Genomic DNA, 21,510 nt, shown 5'->3' on the forward strand with positions numbered 1-21,510 from the left:
CAGATCTTCTATTAAGATGTTCCACATCTTATATACGTCAGACGCAGCAACGCAACGTTACTAGATCAATATCACAGGTGTTTCAACACATATGTGACAACAAGGCATAACAGAACATCACAAGGCATGAATAAGAAACAAGTCAAAAGTCAAAATTTCAAGCGCTTGAGGAAAATAGCCAACATCTCAAATCTTCTATCACAGAAGTCATCAACAGTAGATAACAATAAGCTAAAGCAAGACTTCCAAATTTGCTCTCAGCAGAGATATGTATTAAGTTCTAACTGATACAAACCAAGGAAGACTTAGTCCTCGTCCTCAACAACCTTGGTTCCCAAACCTTTCAGACCTTCCTGGGGGATCTCAGCAACGGTGACCAGAGAGTAGAGTTCCTCCTTGGCATCCTCCTCGTCGTTTCTCTTGCGGGCAATCCGGACACGAACACGCCTTGGGACACTCCTGATACCGCTGCTCCAGATGTGCTTGTTGAGCTTCACATCAACACGAACATCTGTCGTTCCCATGGCCTTCTGTGCAAACTTCCTGATCTCCTTGATGGCATTTGGTGCCTTCTTCTTGAAGGTGCTGTTCAATAGAGAGACAAGTTGACATCAGCAATCAATTAGATTGAACCAAAGCCATATCAGCTATGCACAACAAAAGCCCATGTAAATTGGATGTCTATGCAGTGACATCAGAAGTGTACATAACTCAATATAGCCATCGAAAGAAGCTATACAAGGCCAGGAAACACACCAGAGCTGAACATGACAATAATTCCAATGTAGCGCCCAAATGGAACACATAATAGCATATCAAGGCAGAACGTGTAACGATGAGCAACATCTATGTACCGGGCATGTAACTGTATCAACCACAATATTCAAGACAGATACCTGACTATGACCGGGCATAATAAACCAACAGATAGATCAGTTAATAAAAGCTAGTTCAAATGTAGAGCCCAAATGGAACACATGAAGGCATATTAAGTCAACACGTGTAACGATGAGCACCATTGATTTACCGGACAAGTAACTGTATCAACCACAATATTTCAAGACAGATACCTGACTATGTCCGGAAAATAGGATCAATAATCTGATCAACCACAAACAGATCAGCTAGACAAATACGAGAATTATAAAATGTATATGTAAATGAAGCAGAAACTACAGGCAATATACAGCCCAAATGGAACACATGGTAGCATAGAGACGCAATACGTGTAACGATGAGCGGAGTTAATCTTTCGGGCATGTAACTGTGCACAGCCATATGATTAAAAAGGCAGACACCTGACTATACCCGATTAACACCAAACCAAATGGGAATCACAAAAATACAACACAAGATGTGGAACTAATTAGAGATCTGAGTGAAAAATGTGGGATCAAATACAAGAGCGGCATCCACGGAATCGCAATCCAGCTCGGTCATGTAATCCCTATTCTCATCTAGCTGGACTAAGGATATCAATCCAAAAAGGTGTAACAGCCAATCACAAGCCCACAAAGTGCTCGCGGGCAGCAACCCTCCGCCCCAGCATCTAACCTTGCGACACCCCTTAAAGCGCTAAGATAACATCTTACTCGCCGATCTACAGAGCAGTGGATTGGAAGAGATGTGTGAGACGGATGAACAATACCATCCGTGGAGGCGCTTGTGCAGGTTGATGGTGTACTCGCGGGTCACCACCTCGTCCTTGCGAGGGCCGGGGGCGCGCTTCTTCTCCGACATCTCCGACCGTGGCCTTTCGCCGTTCTCCTCTGGGTGCTGTGGCGGCTGCGGCGCGAGAGGAGATAAACCCTAGTGGAAATCGCAAGCCGCAAGGGGTCGCGACTTTATAGCGGAGAGATTAGGGCTTGCTGGCTTATTGGGCCTCTCTGAGCAATTACATGGCGGGCCGTGTAGGTAGCCAGGCAGGCCCTTCGTGGAGTACTTTTTTTTTTCTGTTTTGAGGGAATGAAGTAACTTTTCTTTGTTTCTATTTCTATCCCCCTTTTTCTTTTCGCGACTCTTTGAATCGAATGTGTTCCGAATAAATTCCTTACAAATTTGTTCCATAAATATTCTTATGTAGAAAGGATTCCAAAGTAATACCGTTGCAACTCCGTCTTTGGAAAAAAATATTTATAGATCATCTTGTTTGAAAATAAAAGAAGGGGTTAAAAGACAATTTATTTTGCTATGGCACAATGGAACATCTTTTGCCGTTGAAACCTACATAGGAGTATTAAAGATGGCATGCCTTTGCAGTATTATATATTTTTCCTTGTTTTTTCCAACTTATAAATCATGGAGGCCCAAACTTAAGTTGTAATGCTTCATAAACTTTGTCCGATCGACAGAGTAACCGCCAAAATAAGCACACATTACTGGTCAAACTTCATCTCTCAACTGTTAATACGAGATAAATTTGGTCAAATCTATTTTTGACCTGACATAATGGTAGTTCCATTACCACGTCAGCTCATGACGAGGTGATTCTGGAAAGTAATCTCTCTTTTTCTCCTCCTACTCCCATGGTCTCGGGTGACATGGATTTCATGAAATAGCCTCGTCATGACCTGACGTGGCAATATAATATATCTCCCGATTGGCCAAAACCAAGTTTGGTCAAACTAATACTAACATTAGTACCAAATTTACCCTGTATTATGAAAGTTGAAAAAAACATAGTAGAAGAGAAGAAACCTACACTTTAGCAATAGTTAACAGACAAAAAATTCACATATCTCTATTTTAAACTCATTTGCAACACACGATAAAAAAATCGTAGGCATGGTTCAACAAAACAAGCTTATTGTACTTCCTCCGCTTCTAAATATGAAGATGTTTTAGCTTTGTAAAATAATTCTATCAAATCCTTATGATATAAATCTTCATCATATAGTTTTTTGATGTTGCAGATGTTCATATATTTTCATAAACTTTAATAAGTTTGGCTTAAACACATCTTGTGGACTAGATACATCCGTACTGATACCCATATGCAAGCGCAACCAGATAGATATAGCTGCAAGTCTCCTCAGTACGTATTAATGATCCCCCGTTTGAAGCAAAGTACTGAAATATCTTTCCGCATGGTATAACATAGTACTCCCTCCGTTCCAACAAAGATGTCTCAAGTTTGACCAAATTTGAATGCATCTATACACTAAGTCATGTCTAGATGCATCCAAATTTTGACAAATTTGAAACATCACATATCGGCATTTTGTTTGCGCAAAATTGCAGCATAATACGATCCAAGAACCACTGCCATACTACTATAAATTATGACAGTGTGAATCCTCAAAAAAACAAAAAATGACAGTGAAGATATGTTCAATCAACAGCAAAGCACTCCCGCGGAAGGTGTTCGGGTTTTGCGGCAACGGCCAATTCTGCTGTAGCACCAACGAAAGCAAGCACCGGTATATACAATGATAGCTGGATTTACACAATGTTTATGTCCATGTTTCTGTCATGTCCAGCAGATAAGATCCCTTTAGTTAGGATTAATCTAGGGGCCAACTCGCCTCCAGATCCAAGGGAGGGTGTATAATACTCACCCCGATTCATAATAAGTGTCAAGGATTTAGTAGAAAGTTAGCACTTATTATGAATCGGAGGGAGTAGTAATGTAGTTTAGCTAGCCTAGTTATCCCGGAACTATCGGAGTTTCTAACCCACGATAATGAACAATCCTCTTAGTAACATCACAGTTATGAATTCAGATCCTGCGCTTTCAATTGCAAATGTAGTCAGAAAGAAATGCTAAAGTCAAATCTGCACACAAATAATAATAAAACAGCAAAGAAAGATAAATGTGAGATGGCATGTGCTAGAAGATTAAAACAAGAAGAAATTCACAGGCAAACCAAAAGTTAAACTACTACTCCTAGATTGGTTGGTCCAATGCACAATTTCTTGACAACAAAATGCATACCCCCACCTTTCCTGTTATAATGGATTAATGTTTGCCCATTACGGCGCGACAAAATTTATGCTTCACATGATCTTGAATTAAATCACTTCAAGTATCTTTGAAATCAAACAAATGGAACAAACAATTGAACATTGAAATAAAAAAGCTGTATGCACTATGCAATTGGAAAGATGTATTCATGTATGAATTTAAAAGATGGTTGTGAGATCCAAAGTTCTCGAAACTTATATTTCGCACCCCTCCAGAAAACTATGCAACTAAATCAAGTAACACCAATGCCTATATTGTAAGCGTTCAACACCCAGATAGAGTGCATTTGTTCAGGAGTCAAGGAATGCTGCAGAAGAAAACAGTTGCACAAATACCATTCTTACAGAAGCTATGGTAAGATGTCCCAATTTTTTGTAAGAAGCTGCTTCAGTTCTTAACTTAATGGAACTCAGTAGATCCACAAAACAAATTCCATATACTCCCTCTGATCCTAAATTCTTGACTCAAATTTGTCCAAATATGGATGTATCTATTTTTAAAAAGCGTCTAGATACATGTATAATTTCGACAACAATTTAGGATCGGAGGGAGTAGCTACTTATCGACCATTGAACAAACATCAAAACCTGCCAACCGTCATATCCAAGTGAAAATTATAATGCACCAAGAATCAACAACACCATGAATAAACTGGAACAACCCATGTATAACAAGAATCATACTGGCATATAATCTTAGATATCTAAGACAAGAATGCAAGCACCTGCAAGTTATTTGCTGTACCTATCAGTTAATACACTCAAGATACCAGCCTAGTCAATTACAGCAGCATGAATGAGCATGGATCGGACATAGGTTTTTACCTATCGACCAAACAGACATATCTGTGTTAAATCACATAATTTCTCATATCACATACTCCTTGACAGCAATTACAGGGCAATACATCCATCAACACAGAAGGATAAAATTTTTAACCAATCGGTCAAATTAGCCCAATAAGAACTAGAGATTTCAGAGCAGATAAGAATATAGCTTAACAAGAATATGCGTAAAAAGGGGTTAGAATTGCTCCGCAAACAACACAACAATGAAGTCCATGCCCACAAAGCTTTATTCCATTAAGGATTCAGCTCAACTTTTCATACAAAACAAAGTGAAAGCCAAAACAAAACAAAACAAAACGCAGCCGCGAGTCTGGGTCTGCAGACGCAGCACACATCGAGCGAATCCTTCGATCCGATCAGATCAAGACTGGCTACGGGAAGAGGGGGGGCGCAAACCAGACCGAGTCACACGGCGGAAGGCGCGGCGCCGGCGGCCTCCGCCTCGAGGTACCGGCAGATCCGCTCGACGACATCCCTCCCCTTGGCGCTGTTCTGCAGGAACCTCTCGGCGCATCGGGTCTCGACCTTCTCGGCGACGGCGGCGAGCTTGGCTAGCGGGCGACACCGGATCGTGGTCTCCTGCGTGAACTGCGTCCAGTCGTCGGGGCGGTCCGGGTGGGGCCGGAAGGTTGACCGCTCCTCGACCTCGATGATCCCGCGGAGGCTGACGTTCCGGACGACCACGTCCATGGCGCGGCCCGGGGCGTCCACCGTGGAGGTCTCGACGCAGTGGCAAATAGCGGCGCCAGAGGGGGACGCAGCGGCGGCCGGGAGGAGGCGGCGCAGGATGAAGGGGAGCGGCGGGGATCTCACGGTGATGGAGCGCTCGGCGTGGAGGCGGCCGGCGGCCGTGTCGACGCGGCGCTGCAGGGTGTGCACGTCGGCGACGTGGGAGAGCGCCGTGCGGGAGGCCGGGTCCGTGAACTTGCGCCACGCCGCCGCCGTCACGCGGTCCCACGGGTGCCGGTACACGTGCTCCTGCGTGTAGACCACCATGGCCGGCCGGGGGTTGCCTTGTGGCTGGTGTGGGGGTTTGGCCTCGTTTATTGCTTTCCTGCGGCGAGGAGGGTTTGCGGGTGCGCGGCCCGGTGGGGTGAGGGGATCGAAAAGGGGGAGGAGGTGGAGGAGAGGCGGATTTTGTAAGCGGTGGGACGGCAGCTGGATTGGAGAGGAAGGCAAACCGGAGTCCGGAAGCGGTGCAGTGGGCGTGTCCCAGACGTTTTCTGCCACGCGTTCCTCAAACCTGAAGCGGTACTCACACCGTTGCAATTTACTGCTCCTGTACTTCTTTAGAAAATGTAACGTGATTACTGATTCCTCCGTTTCATAATTAATTATTGTCTTAAATTTGTCAAAAATAATACATCTATTTTTGAAATGTATCCAGATACATGTGAAATATTTCGACAAGAATTATGGTTAGAGAGGGGGCACTAGTTTAAAAAAAATTGTAACTCGTGACAACATGTTTCTTTTTAAATACTTCGTCCAAAATAATTGCCACTTATTTTAGGACGGATTGAGTATCTTCCGTAAAAAGTAAAGCTTCGTCCTATCAAATTTTTTATCGATCTCTATTCAAGTTTATAGAAAATCTATCAGCATTTATAACTTTAGATAGAATAGTTTCATTGAACCTGTCAAAATATAAATTTTCATAGTATACTTAGTTGATATTTTACATGTTTGATAAGGTTTTCGGTAAAATTGATCAAGTTTTAAATTTTTTGACTTAAGACAATCTAGAGCTTCTTATATCTACAAATGGAGGTAATGGATTCATATCCAAATATACTCAGACGGCCTTCTCCAGGGCACAACGTAAAAGTGGCACTCACACCATTGCAAACTTATATAGCTTATACTATATCTACATCTACATCTACACCTAATAATAAAAGAAGGAGTGTTTCCTTGGTCGTCGTCCGTCTGTCAATTTTTCAATTTAACTTTTTTTTCTAAAAAAATCAACCCGCAGTCGGACGGAACTGGGATTTTTCGGCAAAAACTGGGCTTTCCTGCAATTTTGCCATCTCTCTTGCCGGCTGCCACCGCCATCCCTTCCACGTTCCCAATTTCCGTTGTCAAGCCTCAACCCACAGCGCACGGTCCAGATCAATCTTTATATAACTACACACACAACCTGTAAACGAATTGATGTAATCGATTGCACTAATCGATCCATGCGTACATCTAATACAAACACGAATATGATACATACATGAACGTGCGTTGCACACGAATATATACGGAACTGAATAGGAATCGATCTGATCGATCTACAACAGACATGCACACATGCATCTCCCAATCAGACACATACATAAACAACCATCAACGACGTTTGGCTAATCAACCTAACAATTTTCGTGTAGATATGTTTAAGAGGCCGTAGCAACGCACGGGCATTGTACTGATACTAAATAAAAAAGTTGTAAAGCAAATTTCAATCGTGTAGGAAATTATTTTCACAATGTACCTATTTTATTAGTATAATTATTATATGGTACACCCGTTTCTAAAAACAAGATATTTTAGATTTCTTCTAAGTCCACCCCCTCTCATTGAATAAGAGTAATATAACTCTTGGCTGGCATTGAGCATTTGCATATGTTCATTCACTTACGAAGTGGCAAACTACACTAATCGAGTGAATAGCCTACCCCTTCCCTGAGAGCACTCTTATACATTTGAAACTTCTTCGAGTTTGACCAAATCTATAGATAGATTACTAATATTTACAACATCAAACATATACTACGAATATATAACATGAAGGACTTAATAAAACTAATTTAGACTTATTGATGTTTAATAGATTTTTCTATGGATTTGCTCAACTTTTTAGAAATTTGACTTATAACAAAGCTAACACGTCTTATATTTATATTTAGGAACAGAAGAAGAGTAATTTACGTGTTAATTTTTTTTCTACATATTTTACCCCAATGTATTTATTTTACGAATGCACTCCATTTTTGTATCACTTGAACTAACCAAGTAATTATTATGCGTCACATAAACTAACCAAGTAATTATTGGTAAAGTCATGTCTGGTCCAATCAAAATTAATATGTCTACATTTTGCAATGGGTGGTGTAATTGGATGTAGATTTAGATTGCACCAAAGAAGAACTGAAGAATTACATCATGATTATCCCTCGTCCCTACGGGGTTACAAAAACGGAGGAGGATCCCCTGACGTACGGTGCTGTGGCTGACACGTGGGGCCGGGGCCACCCATGTCAAAGTTGACAGGTCATAACTGGCTAAACGAGCTCTTTGCCTCTGCCTTCTGGAACAAGCAAATGGGATTCTGGTGATCATACGAAGTTCCATTGAGTTTCTGAAGGCAAAATCTTGAGGACTTGAACCAGAAGCAAAACACGGCAGATCTAAAATTTGTTGAGCTAACAGCTATCAGGAAATCGCCATCAGGAAAGCGGGCTGCCGAGATTACGCTTTGCACTTGACCGGCTAAAGAGAAGAGTACTGTAGAATTTTTCGAGGCGGCCTCCGAAGCTGTCTGTACTCTAGCCGCCACAGCGCCGTCGCAGCGTAGCGACCCTCTTCCCACGCTCCGATGGCGATCTCCCACCTGGCCCGCCGCCTCCTGAGCCCCACGAGCACCGCCGCCAAGCTCTTCCCCGAGATGAGCTTCCCGAAGCCACACGCCCATGCGCGCAACCCTCTCCTACTACTCCACCCGCATCGCCGCTTCTCCACGACCCCGGACTCCAGCTCCAAACCCGAAGCCGCATCTGCCACCGCCAACGCCGACACAGCCGCTTCCCTGGAGTCGATGCGGCACCAGGAGATCGAGGGCCCCACGGTGGAGCGCGACATGTCGCCGCTCGCCGACGAGGTGCGGGGGGAGCTCGACGCGCTCCGCCGCGCCGTGCAGCGTCTCAGCGCCTCCCTCGCGCTCCTCGGCGGGGCACACCTCGCGGCGGGAGCGTGGATCGCCTCAGGGGCCGCGCCCGTCGGGGTCGAGTCGGCCGCGGCGGTGCAGGGCGTGGCCGCGTTCGCGTTCCCCTTCACGGCCGCCCTGGTGCTGCGCCGTGTCATCAAGCCCGTCGCCTTCTTCCAGAAGATGGAGGCCAATGGGAGGCTGCAGGTGCTCACGCTTTGCCTCCAGGCCACGAAGAATGTTAACCTGATGCTGCTCCGGACGCGGGTGGTCGCCATCTCTTGCGCTCTCGGAGTGTCTGTCGGGTCGGTAGCTGCGATCTTGATGCGGTAAGCTTAAGCTCCGCTCTCCTCAGGAAAGATAATCAGTCACAGTATGTGAAGGTATTCGGGGAATAAGAATGAACTGGAGATGTGGGATTAGACTTCGGAACTCTGAATTTTTTGTGGTTTTGGATGTTGAAGTGTACTTAATTTGGTATATGTATTATGTGCACGGGATCGACAGAGTCTTAAAAGTGATCATTTCAAATGTTGCTACTACAAGTATGTTCATCTTCTCTTAGACCAAGTCATCAAACCAATTGCAGAATTCTTATGTTCAGTAGTTTTTCGTTGAGCTAGCTCCATTCCTCAGTCGATAACTTGTTTCTCACCTTGGTGATCAGACCTGTATTTTAAATCCCACTTGCTTATTATGTTACTCTTATATTGCTGAACTGAATTTTGGAACCTTCATGATTTGGCAACTTGGGTAAAATTATCTGAGATTACAGAACTATTGTTTGATGCTGAGGTATTGACGTGTGAATATACTTGCAAGTTTCTTGTCCAAAAAATTATGGCTTCATCCTGCAGTTCAAACTTCAGCTTCTTTAAAATTTTAACCAGTTAATTGAGCTTTGTCAAGTTTGGTTTGTGAGATGTCAGGGAGTATACTATGCTTTACAAGATCTCAAGGAATTTGGAGATAAGAGTGTTTCCATAATAGGTGGTGAGTTTGGGGTGCTTTTGGATAATGAAATGGGCCATGGCTATATGATTTTTTCATATTTCTTAGTACTCTTTCTCATGTTGTATCCTCACTTATAAATAGTAGTACCATGATTATCTTGTTGTTTTCACTTCTGTTTCGTCTACTCTATGTTCAAGGATGGTACCATGATTATCTTATTGTATTCACTTCTGTTTTGTCTACTCTATGTTCAAGGATGGTACATATTTTGATCTGCTTTCCTTATTATCAAGTAATTTTTCAGAAAATATAGATTGATCAGCTTTAACTTCAAATCTTATTGCCGCTAAAGCTTTTCATCAGGTCTAGCTTACCTCGCTGCATGCTCTTATGGAGAAAATATTTTGGGAAATTTTAATCATTAATTGCACTCGATCTAATCACACCCTACTGAATTGATATTGTTTGTTATGAGGCGGTGATTAGAGATGACCTGCATATTTCTTCTCTAACTGAGCTCCAATTTAGCTCAGCTTGGCCCACTATGAGCTGGCAATGATGCGGAAGGACCTTGACTTTTCCCTTGACTTTTCCCCAATGTTCCCTATAAACACTATTGTAGGTAGAACATCTTGAATTGATCGATAAGTTTTTAATTATTATACCTGTACACAGCATGGAACTTTGTTGGAACCGAGCCGGTTATGTTGAGTTCTTGACCTAAAGTACTGAACTAAAGCAAGTTGGATCTAATTTTTGCAACTTCAGTTGTGTTTATAATTTTGAGAGTTGAGCCTTTTGATTGCCCAGCCTTGACCTGATGCTTATATGAAGTAAGATTTACCTTTTTGTACTGTCTGCCCTAATGGTTAGGGAGCAAACTGTGTTGGTTTTTTAAACACTTCTGAAGGGCGATAGTTCAAGTAGGTGAAAAGAGCACATTGTAGGCTATAGAGGCCCAAGTAAAGAATCCAATTTGGCTACAGTCTCATAGATTTTTACAGACTCTTCGGTACCTGAGAAGTTAAGATGTGTAATCTAATATTGAAAAGAAAGAATCTGGTACTTGCATGGCAGGCCCATGTAAACATATATCGGGAAAGTACAGCTGATGAAGGCACGAAGTCTTTCATCAGAAGTCTACATATAGACTAGACGGCCCTCTATGGCTCTATTCAAATTGTGCCTAGGTCCAATTGGCAATGTATTGTACAGAACACACACCAGTCATTGTCCCTTATTAGTCATGTTGTAGGCTCCAACGTACAAGTAATCACGTCCGAATCACGTAATAACTTGTTTCCTTTCTTTGGCATGGCATTATTGCGACTGATAGATATAGGAGTTAACCAGAAGGACTAACTAATTAAATTAGCTCCGTTTTTAGCAATTGGACAAGTTTTGCCATCGCTACTGCTCTTTTTATCATTATACATAGACATTTAGACTAAAAGCTAGATGCACATCACAAACCTTCAGCTTTCCAGACCATGTAGTGTCCACATATCTTTTCATTTTTCAGTATGTAAGGGCGCTTTTGAAAACTGCTGAACTAGAACCCTGAGTTATCTGTAAGACTGTAACCCATGTATTTCTATGGCGCTTGTCGCCATCCCAGTTGAGCCTAGGATCTAACCTATGGAAGTATGGAACACTGTCAATTTGTCATCTTCTCCTTCTTGCGCTGGGATGGGGAAACCCTCATCTTACCAGCTATCATATTCTTGACCTTACAAGGCCAAGTTACTAGTTGGTGGCTTCGATGCAGGGGGAGGGGTGCTGTCTCTGGTCCATGAATTGTGGCTCTTCTTCTGGCCTTCTGCTCTTCTGAGCTCTATCTTTGTTCCAGGTGGAGACGAATATCTCATCCACATGCACATCCAGGTTAATTTTCTGTTTACTTAATGTTTGTATCTCTTTGCATATCACTGGTTACTGGTTCAATTCCAGCTGGTATCATTGGTTACTTATCAGTGCTTATCATGGTTGCCCTGTGACCGAAATAACATGTACTATCTGAATCTGGTTGGTTGGTGCCACATGATGGTCTCGCCTTGCAAGTCTTTTGTTCTGTCAAGTGAATTCCTAGAGCTTTTGTGTCCGGGCCCAGTCACATGGTGCTTACACCAACATAAGAAACATCCCACAAATATAAGCAGTATTACTGGGAGTTTGTGGGAGCCACCTTTTCTGTGTGTGTGGCTGTCTGCAAACTGCAAAGTTGAGATGGTCTGGTGAAGGTATTGATATTTCTCCTTGTCATTGTCCTCAGATAGTATCCCATCCTCTCGAGAGTAGAGATGGTCTGGAATCTGGAGTCATGTATCTTGGTATTTCTTCTTGTCTGTCTTTGGCTCCAGAAAGTATCTGATCTTTTATACGGAATACTAGTTTGGTTGAATCTTGAGACTCGAGAGCATCTCATCTTCTTTTTCAGTAGCTAGATTTAAACTAGTACTTGTGGAAAAAACCTCTGTGGCCAAAAATTTAATACAATTTGTATAGTGCAAGACAAATATTAGAGCATGTCTTCATTATGGTGGAAATTGACAGTTCAGGAAGTTTGTGAAATCTGATAAAATTCGTGCAGTTTTGCAACCTTTGTGAGGAATGTTCAATAGGAGTTCGTGCACTCATTTATTTCGTGGATTTGCTGCTATCTTATTCTGTCCGCCTCATGGGTTTTTGAACTTTCAGAAGAAAATTTGGCGTTAATTAGAATAGCCTGGTGAGTGTTTCTGGAATGTAGCATGGAATTCTGAGCAAAACTATTTCATTCCTCCACATTTTGGCGGCAACGAACTCAAACGTCGTTCATGTCAATGTCCTATATGAAAAGAGGGAGTCATTCTTTTTTGTAGTTTGGAACAAAAGAATAGCTCTAGAAAAAGAATCCATGCCTGTTTTTTGATTGTAGTAACTTCTTGCCCAAAATTTCATTTGATCAATATTTCGTATTATTTTAGGAAAGAAGCATTTGATCAAACCTCATGGATCCTCTCAGTTTGTCACAATAAAGGTGATAGCCTTCTTCTCCTCTTATTCCATCGGGCGATTAAGAAACAGTTGTCATGATGATAGCCTCCTTCAAATATCAAGCAGAAGATCCAAACAATTGATTGTCATGCATTTTTAATTCCCATCAGACCTCCAACACATTATTAACGAACCCAAACGATCTGGCAAGAGGATTTCCTTGCAATGTATCATGTCTTGTCGATGATCTTATCATGCACGCTGGTTAGTGGAATCAACGCGTTCCACCCCTCCAAAAACGAGCTGACTCTTATCATTTCTCAGCCAATGGACCATGCACTGTCATACACGCGGGACAAGCATTCAAACACGCAATGAGAAATACGAAACGCCTTGAAGCAACCATGACGACATGATCCAATCAATTTCACGCTTTGAATTCAAATCTTTAAATTAGGCCAAACAGATGGCTTTTGAACAATAATACAATATCCACCCCCTCTCTCGATCAAAGGGGAAGAAGAACAGATTAACACAGCACCAATCAGATCGGTGCAACGGTTCGCCGAAAGAGGAGAAAAAACAAACAATTGAAATTAACAGAGATGATCAAAACACACGCATGCACCCATGGAAATGCATCCGCCTGTTTGGATTAGCGCAGCCAGCCACCACACACGCACACAGATCATAGATAGTAGCATATCGATCTTTCCCTTTTCCTCCTCTTCGCGGCGAGAGTTGTTAATTAGGGCGCGCTTACTGCAGGTAGTAGCCGAAGAAGGAGAGCGCGGCGGCGCCGAGAACCGCGCCGAGGGCCGGGACGGCGGCGGCGGTGGCGGCGGAGGCGCCGGCGGCGGGGGCCGGGGCCGGGCCCTCGGCGGCGAGGGCCACGGTGGCGGAGGCGGCGACAAGGACGGCGCAGGCGATCTTCTTCATCTCCATCCCTTCTTTGTCGAGGCTGGTGGTCTCGGACGGACGGACGAACGTACGTACGAGAGCACCGGAGAAGAACGGAAGGCGAGGAAGAAGAAGGGTGCTCTGTTTGGATGGCTCTGTGTCCCTGCTGCTTTGCCTGAGGAATGGGGAGGACGCGGGCGCCGCCATTTATAGGGGCCATCAGTGGGCTAATTCTGGGGAGGGAGGCTTTGGGACGAGTGGTCGCCATGTGGAGTAGGAGCAGTTCGTTACGTGCTTGCACGTGTGCGCGCGAACCGGGTGGCCGGCCGGTAATCTCTCGATCGGGGTGGAGGAGGAACGCGTCGCAAGCCCGCATGGTTCGTTTTGATCTTTGAACGCGTCATTCTGGTAAACCGTAAACCAGGCGCCCGTCCTTGGAATTAAAGGTTGGGAGAAAAAATTGTTTGGTACTCCGAAGGTGTTCTTCTTGACGGATTCAAGTGAATTGGGTGAAAATTATCAGAGGCATGCGGCGACATTTTGTTCACACGTGCATGTTGTACTTGTAACGACGATGGGAGAACGTCTGATTCATGCATTGTACGTCCGTCTGCTGGTTAATTTCCATGGTGGGAAAACGGGAACTTTGATTAGCACTATCTGTCGTGGGGGCCTGCAACACCATGTTTTAAGCTGGCTAAAAGGATGTCTGTCGACAACCAGGTAGCCGTTATAATAATAAGATGGACTTTAGGTTTTGGTTGTGCAAGCCTGCAAGGTCGAAAAGAAATAAATCAGGCCAATTCAAACCACGGTGTCATGGGGCCCTTAACTAGCCTCTGCTCGCTGAGCACCCGATGATTCATGCATGGTGTCGTGGATCCAACACCACGTTCTAACCAATCATTTCAACGTTTTTGCTCGACCGCCAAATATTCCTGGAGGCAGGGCCGGCCTCTGAATTTCTCATCAGATTCTTTTGGCTTCTAGGAGTACTACTTCTCTGGGAGAACTTTTCTGGTTCGAAATATGAATATGTAGCCACCGGATTCTCTTCTTGTAAATGATAATCTCCGTCATAACATATGCATTGCATTCAGTCAGGAATATGTTCTACAGTTCATATTTAGGTGGCCAGTCTCGTTTGTTTGAAATGTCGGTCAGGCTGATTAGCTTACTTCAGTCAATTATTATCAAGGGGGAGATGGCAGCTAATTATTTCATTATAATGTATATAAAGGATTGGTTGACCACGAATAAAACAGACACAATCAACTAGCTAAACTAAGGTCCTGTTTGGAGCAAGAGAATTCCAAAATAAAATTTGGAGGTTTAGCTTCCCATGTTTTTTTTTTTGCCCTTTGAGGTTGTGGAAACAAGGGTACCAATTCCTTATATGGTGATGGTGGTGGCTCAAATGTTTGATTCGCTCTATATGATGCTGAGTTTCAAATCATTGAGTTCATCGCCTCTGTTTCGTCTTGCATAGTGTCTAACTGAATTTGTTTTGACATAATTCATGTAGGACGCTATGCCATGGCATGCATCATTGTGCAAACATGGAAACAACCCTCACAGGTTGAGTCTCACATCATATTCGCCAGTATTGAAAGGTCTAGAGGCGCATCAACACACACCTACACCTACCATTCGAACTCCTAGTTAATCATCCATGCATTTTGAAATGGAAGAGGATACTGAAAGCACAAATTGGTTTCGCATCAATGATACATTCAGTCAAGTGGCATCAAACTCAACTCAGAGAAAGACTCCACATTACATGTTCTGTCACCAGCTACAAAAATGCCAATTTCCTAAATACAAGTTGGACAGGCTCAAAACAGAAGAGTGTAAAAACTACTCATCAATGGTCTGTGCTCATATACCATGAGCAGAGGAAGAGCAATAATGCAGCTTCCAGTCACCTTTTGTTTCCTAGAAAGTGTGAAGATTCAAATTTTGCATACGATCAAAACATCCCTTTTTGTTTCACTAGTATACTCCAAACAATTCATGTGTTTTGTATTCCTGACTTACAAAATGATGCATAAGTCTAAGGCACAATGTTCACATACTGAGATCGCACAAGGACACCACCCGAAAAAACGATGAACAAATTATGTCTCGGCACTATTGGCGTCAAAATACAATGCACAAACACTGGACCAACGGCGGTCATTTTTTTACCGAGGCATCTGAATCTATGATCCCATCACGAGCGAAAGATAAAACAATGTCGACTGTGAGAAGCACCTAATATGCTTCATCACCAGCATTAGGTCAAATGCAATGTGCTCCAGTTAGGAAGGATGCAGAAAACTACTTCATGCTCAAAAAGAGCACAAAGGACAATAGAGAAGAAAACTACAACAAAATCTGCAAACGTCCCAAGAGCAACCAAGCTCACTAAGGAGATGACAGAAGCATCAAACATATAATCCACCACGGACCAAGCCTCAACCTCTTGAAACACTTTGATCAAATTGGAGTAATTTTGTCTCCTTAATCTTGCAACAACAGTAAGGTGTGCTATTTAAATAGACAACGTATCCGATGAAAACCTCATTCAATGCATACTTGCAAACTATCATTGTGATCCGTTAGATAAAAAATGCATGGCTCAGATCAAAGGTGAAAAGTTTCACCAGCCATTTAAACTCAATTGCAGGGGGTTATGTGCAAAAGCATGTTTAAGTGGTTGGTGTGGTTTCCACCTTTGATCAGAGCCCTGCATTTTAATCTAATTGGCTAGAACGTTAGTTTGCAAGCTTGCACTTGCATCGAATACGTCGCCATTTAAGTAAGACCAAGAGTCCATAAAAAAAACTTTATAGATCGCTTTTATCCATGTGGCCCGAAAGCATGTCCAACAATCCACATAATCAGTTACTAAAAGGAAGATACACATATATTTAGATGATGTGGAGAAGAAAATGTGAGTGAAGAGATAGTAACGGCTACTACACGAAGAAACAACTTTTACATGTACCAAGTCATAACAGCTATTTAGCCTGTTGGATAGACTTCATTTTATTTTTGCGAGTATATTTGATAGACTTCATTGTTACCAAATATCTCATCTGATGGCCTCTGCTCTTTTACACTTGCAATTACTTTTTGATAAATCGAACTCATCTCAGATACCTCTCAAGCCAATGACCCGTTTCTTTAACCAATGATTTTAGTAAACTCTTGTTGAGGATGTGTCGAGAATTTTTTAGAAGATACATCCGGAGCCAATGACTCGTTGGTACGAAACATTCTTAACAGAAAGTTTGCTGCACGCTGATGGTTCGGATCCTACGTAGGTGCAACATGGAGTTAAGGTGTTTTTTTTCCGAAAGTCAGCAGCGCTTCTTTCAATATATCAAGAAGAAGAGTTACAAAGAATAAAAAAGCAATCCGAAAAGACATAGACGACGATCTTCGTCACAACAAAGCAAGGTTGAAACCAGTTAAAAAATACTATTGTCCATCCTCACATCTTTGTGATGATCCGTTCCAAAGCCATCTTATAGGCCTCTACATTCTACAAGTCTCGATGCTCTTGTACCCAAAATGTCGACTTAAGTTATGTTTAAGTATAAGTGGATTGCTTCCATATCAGCTTGAGTTTTGGGGTTGAAATGGTTCTGTGCATGAAAGTTTGATGGTATTAGAACCAAAATGTCTCGGGCACAATTAAGTTGCAGTCCACGTTTAAATCTGTAGAGCCACACATGAGAATAAGTGTTGAAATACAAGTGAATTAATCCTTTCCCAATACATTTGAGTTTTTGAATAAATTGAGTGCACGAAGCTGTTCAATTTTTGTACTCCGTACTATAAAATATGACAATGAAACGAGCCGGACGTTCACGGCCAGCGTGCCAGGAGACGCGATCGAGGAGTGGCGCGGAATGGGGAAGGAATGCCGCCGGCTTGGATCGCGGGGTATCATGTCGACGATCCTTCGAGACGGACAGCTTCCCTGCCTGCAGCTGAGCCCTCTCTTTCACCGCATCGTGTCCGTGCAATCGATCGATCAATGGAAATGCATGTATGGTATTGGTGGCGCCGAGCCGCCAAACGATCTGCATGCTCTCCGTTCAGACGGTTCCAGTTTCCACCCTTAAGGCTGCGGTTCTTTTATCCACCATGAAGCCTTTATGTAGTACAACACGTAATAATCTGTCTCTCCTTTGGTACCACCGTACCCATCAAATCACTGAATTGATGGACCAGTCGATGCATGTACGGAGTATGTTATTTGTATTGTAAACAACAAACGCGAATCAGATCATACAAAAACACGTCGACGAAGACACGTACAATTGCCAGCGAACTGCCGCCGAGACTAATCGCGGAGCAGAGTGAGACGTTTGTCACGTTCCCCTTCTGCTGGTCGGGTCTTTAGGTGCACCTAGAAGATTCTTCCAGTTCCAGGGCGATCGATGGCTACCTTCCCTCTCTCGCAAGCTGCAACGGAAGGTTCCCACGAATTGAATACAGGTGCCACCGCCGTCCGCCGCCATGCGCACTTCGTGATCACACGTTTGGTCTTCTCCGGCTGGTCTCCTTGGACAAAAGAAATACGTAGTACTTCTACGTGCCAGTTTCCACCAGGACAGGGAGGGCAAGTGTAAAACACGACTTGGCTGGTCATTGAGCATGCAGGAAGAGTAAGCAAGCATGGGGTGCAGGGCACGGCACTAAAGGACGCTGAAGTAACAACAACGACGAACCGACTATCGAATGTTCTTCCAATACGTAAAACGGCGACGTGTGGCCCTGTGACATCCCGTAGCCCAGCCGGTACCCCGAGATGTACGCCGTTTTGGATGCACGTGTCGATTCCATCTTTCCATCGTAGGTGTACGTATGCTCGTAAGTACGTACGTGTACTCCGTGAGAAGCGTCGGAAACACGCCGCTCGATCAGTCATGGGTCTGGACATACTCCGAATTACTGGTCATAGTCATCACACACATTCTCAGATTTTGTAATTAAATCGATCAGAAGAAGATCTTTGGGCCGGTAAAGTATCATCCGATCGGTACAGTACCCGCGGATCGCGGCTACCACGCGATGACGCGACGGACAGACAGGACTTGACTTGCGTACGCACGCGCCCACGCTTGCTTGCCGACCGGTATGGCGTCGGTTTTGCGCTTAGCTGGTCTGTGGCTGGAGCCGTGCAGGGGACGCGCTGCGGTTGGCCGCGCGGCGGCGTCAGGGTCGGTTGGGCTGTGGGCGTCGTCAGACCCGAGGAAGGAAGGAATCGCGTGCGCTCTCCAAGGCCAAGGGTCGGTTCCATCGCCTCGCGCCACCTCCGCCTCCCTCGCCTTCAACGTGTCGCGCCGCAGCCATCCACGCGTCGCTGGCTCTCCCCATACTGTAGCGCTAGGAGCCTTCCCAACCCGAGCCCCGCGGCAGCCCATATATACCCCCCCTCCGGTGCCGCTCCCATCTCAACCGCCGCTAGTGATAAGCCACCCTGTACGCTACGCTCCGCCTCTCTGTCTCTCTTTCTCTCCGGTTCAACTTAGCTTCGCATCTCTCTGCATCAATGGCGTCTCGCGCTGCAGTGGTGGTCGTGGCCGTGGCGTCGGTGCTGCTGTTCGCGGCGGCGTCCGCGCAGGAGATGGACGCGACCATGCCGCCGGCGCCGGCGCCGGCCACGGGCGCGGCAGCGGGAGCCGCGGCGTCGGCCCTGGCCGTGGCGTGCTCCGCCGTGCTGTCCCTCCTCGTCGCCGGTGGGCTCACACACTAAAGCGGTAATCGATCCGTGGCTCGTTGGTGGCTCGCTTGCTGCGTGCTCCGGCTGGCGGCCGATGATGGGGATGGTTTAATTACTTATCGACTCTAGGGATCAGTAGAAGCAGCAGTAGTAGTAGCGATTTGGTTGTGTCTTGTCTGTTGAGTCTTGAGTGGGTTTGTTTGTGGCGTCATATTGCTTATTCTTTTTGTATGATACATTGTTGTTGCGCGTATATGTCGATCTCTCGTGTGTTCTTGTTGGTGGTGGTTCTATGAATAAAGATGGATGCTGAGTCCTCTTGTCTCCTTCGTCAACTTTTTTTTTTAAGAAAAGCAACAGCCTTACTCCCTTCATTTACAAAGAACGATGCTCACGTTTTTTGAGATCGAACTTACGACCAACAATTACACAAATATACGTAGGTTATATGTTAAAATTTTATATTGTTGAAAAGGTTTTTGAAATACGAATCAAATCATCAAAGTAAAATCTTGAAACGTGTGCGTGCCATTCTCCTTTGTGAAATGGAGGGAGTATTACTCATTATCAGCATGAGCATCATGCTGAATACAGGCCCTCAAGAACTCAGGTACCTGATACAACCAAGTGTTTACAGCAACCAAGGGAGAAGCATTTTTTGCTGTAATATGTGCAGCCATATTTGCTTCTCTCTTTACATGAATAACTTCAAAAGACATACACATTCTACATAACTCTTCTATTTGATGCAATATTGAAAGAATACGAGATCTGTTATCATTTCTAGTCTTCCATAATGTCATGTCAGTTCCCAATATCACCTTCAGGTTCAGGTTTAAATTACAAATTAGGTTGACTCCATCCCTGCAACCATAGGCTTCGGCAGTGATTGACATTTGGGACAGCGTCATACCATGTGCTTCTTGCCGCAACAACCTGACCATGATCATCTCTTACTACAATTCCAGTGGGTCCTTGCTGAGTATTAGGATTGAAAGAAGCATCAGTATTTACCTTAAAAAAACCAACAAAAAACCAACAGGGGGAGGCCGCCATTTAATTACGCTAGGAATATCTTCCTTTGGTTGGTTTTTAGTTGCTTCCATCAAATCTGACTATCTGAGGCCATATCGCTAGCCCATCTGCAAGCCTGAGAAATGCTCATAGAGTTCTCGCCATGGCTTCTTTTATTTCTTGCTGTCCAAACTGTCCACATCCCACAAAGTATGGCACAACACCCATCCTGTGAACAAAAATTATTATCCAGCAAATCTTGGGCCCAAGTTACAGGATGTAAATGTGGAAGTTTAAAACCATATAACTCTTGAAAGGACTGCCAAAATAGTCGAGCAAAAGTGCATTTAACCAGCACATGGAAAGCTGTTTCCTCTTCACATTTACAGTCCATGCAAACATTCTGAGTGTCTAACATTCCGAGTGTCTGTGTGTCGTCTTGCTAGATTTGCCCCAGCTGGCAAAAAATCATTTATAATCTCCACCAGAAAGTTTTAATTTTTGGTGGGACTTTCAATTTCCAAAGTTTTCGCCAGGTGGGATTAATATCACAAGAGAAAATATTTGCAATATTATTTTTAACAATACCTGCAAGTAAATGGTAAGCAGATTTAACTGTATACATACCGTGCTTTTCTGCACTTCAGGCCCAAAGATCTTCTCGCAGCTTCCCTAGGGGAATTTTTCGCACCGCCTTTTCATCCATCGGTAACAGATTATCCTGCAAAGCTTAGCTATTCCATGTTAGGCCATCTGAAGAAATAAGATCACACACCTTTTCTGCTTTTGCCTCTGGTTTTCTATAGATTGGCCTAAAACCTGGAGCTTCAGGAATCCACTTGTCATCGCATATACTAGTGGAAGTGCCATTACATTCTTCTAATTAACCCTGCACGTAATACTTCCCTTCCTTTTAAAATTGCTTGCCAAGTGTGAGAGCTACCTCTTTTCTTTTTTGCTGTCAACAAACCGCCTTCATGAAAATATTTGCCTTTAAGAGTTCTTGCGCATAAGGAGTCTGGTCTGGTAATTAATCTCCATCCTTGCGAGCATGGCCAAGTTAAACAAGTGGAGATCTTTGAATCCCATTCCTCCTCCCTTCTTAGCATGGGCAATTTCTGACCATTTCCTCCCCAATGCATCTTTTTCTTATCTTCATCTCCTCCCCACCAAAATCTAGAAATGGACGAAGTCATCTTCTTGCAAGTTGTTTTTGACAACTTGA

At 43.8% G+C, this 21,510-nt stretch overlaps 3 protein-coding genes and 1 long non-coding RNA gene across 4 annotated transcripts; 1 reads left to right on the forward strand and 3 right to left on the reverse strand.

Moving 5' to 3' along the window:
• Positions 1 to 127: 127 nt before the first annotated feature.
• LOC100838792 (60S ribosomal protein L31) lies at positions 128 to 1,830 on the reverse strand. The gene is made up of 2 exons (XM_003570198.4): positions 1,649 to 1,830; positions 128 to 585 (listed from the first exon to the last, which is right to left on the reverse strand). Exons 1-2 carry the CDS (start codon positions 1,738 to 1,740, stop codon positions 306 to 308), a joined length of 372 nt encoding a protein of 123 aa, XP_003570246.1. The 5' UTR covers positions 1,741 to 1,830; the 3' UTR covers positions 128 to 305.
• A 3,131-nt stretch (positions 1,831 to 4,961) lies between these two features.
• On the reverse strand, positions 4,962 to 5,986 carry LOC100837789 (PRELI domain containing protein 3A). Its single transcript, XM_003570194.4, has one exon. The coding sequence runs from the start codon at positions 5,806 to 5,808 to the stop codon at positions 5,218 to 5,220; it is 591 nt and encodes a 196-aa protein (XP_003570242.1). The 5' UTR covers positions 5,809 to 5,986; the 3' UTR covers positions 4,962 to 5,217.
• Positions 5,987 to 8,190: 2,204 nt separating this feature from the next.
• Positions 8,191 to 9,459, forward strand: LOC100840317. Its single transcript, XM_003570204.4, has one exon. It carries the CDS (start codon positions 8,396 to 8,398, stop codon positions 9,053 to 9,055), a length of 660 nt encoding a protein of 219 aa, XP_003570252.1. The 5' UTR covers positions 8,191 to 8,395; the 3' UTR covers positions 9,056 to 9,459.
• Positions 9,460 to 19,411: 9,952 nt separating this feature from the next.
• LOC104583832 lies at positions 19,412 to 21,126 on the reverse strand. The gene is made up of 3 exons (XR_731876.3): positions 20,913 to 21,126; positions 20,286 to 20,514; positions 19,412 to 20,207 (listed from the first exon to the last, which is right to left on the reverse strand). It is a non-coding gene; the product is annotated as an uncharacterized LOC104583832 (long non-coding RNA).
• Between the last annotated feature and the right edge of the window lie 384 nt (positions 21,127 to 21,510).

The sequence above is a fragment of the Brachypodium distachyon genome, chromosome 3 (assembly GCF_000005505.3).
Source record: "Brachypodium distachyon strain Bd21 chromosome 3, Brachypodium_distachyon_v3.0, whole genome shotgun sequence".
NCBI lineage: Eukaryota > Viridiplantae > Streptophyta > Magnoliopsida > Poales > Poaceae > Brachypodium > Brachypodium distachyon.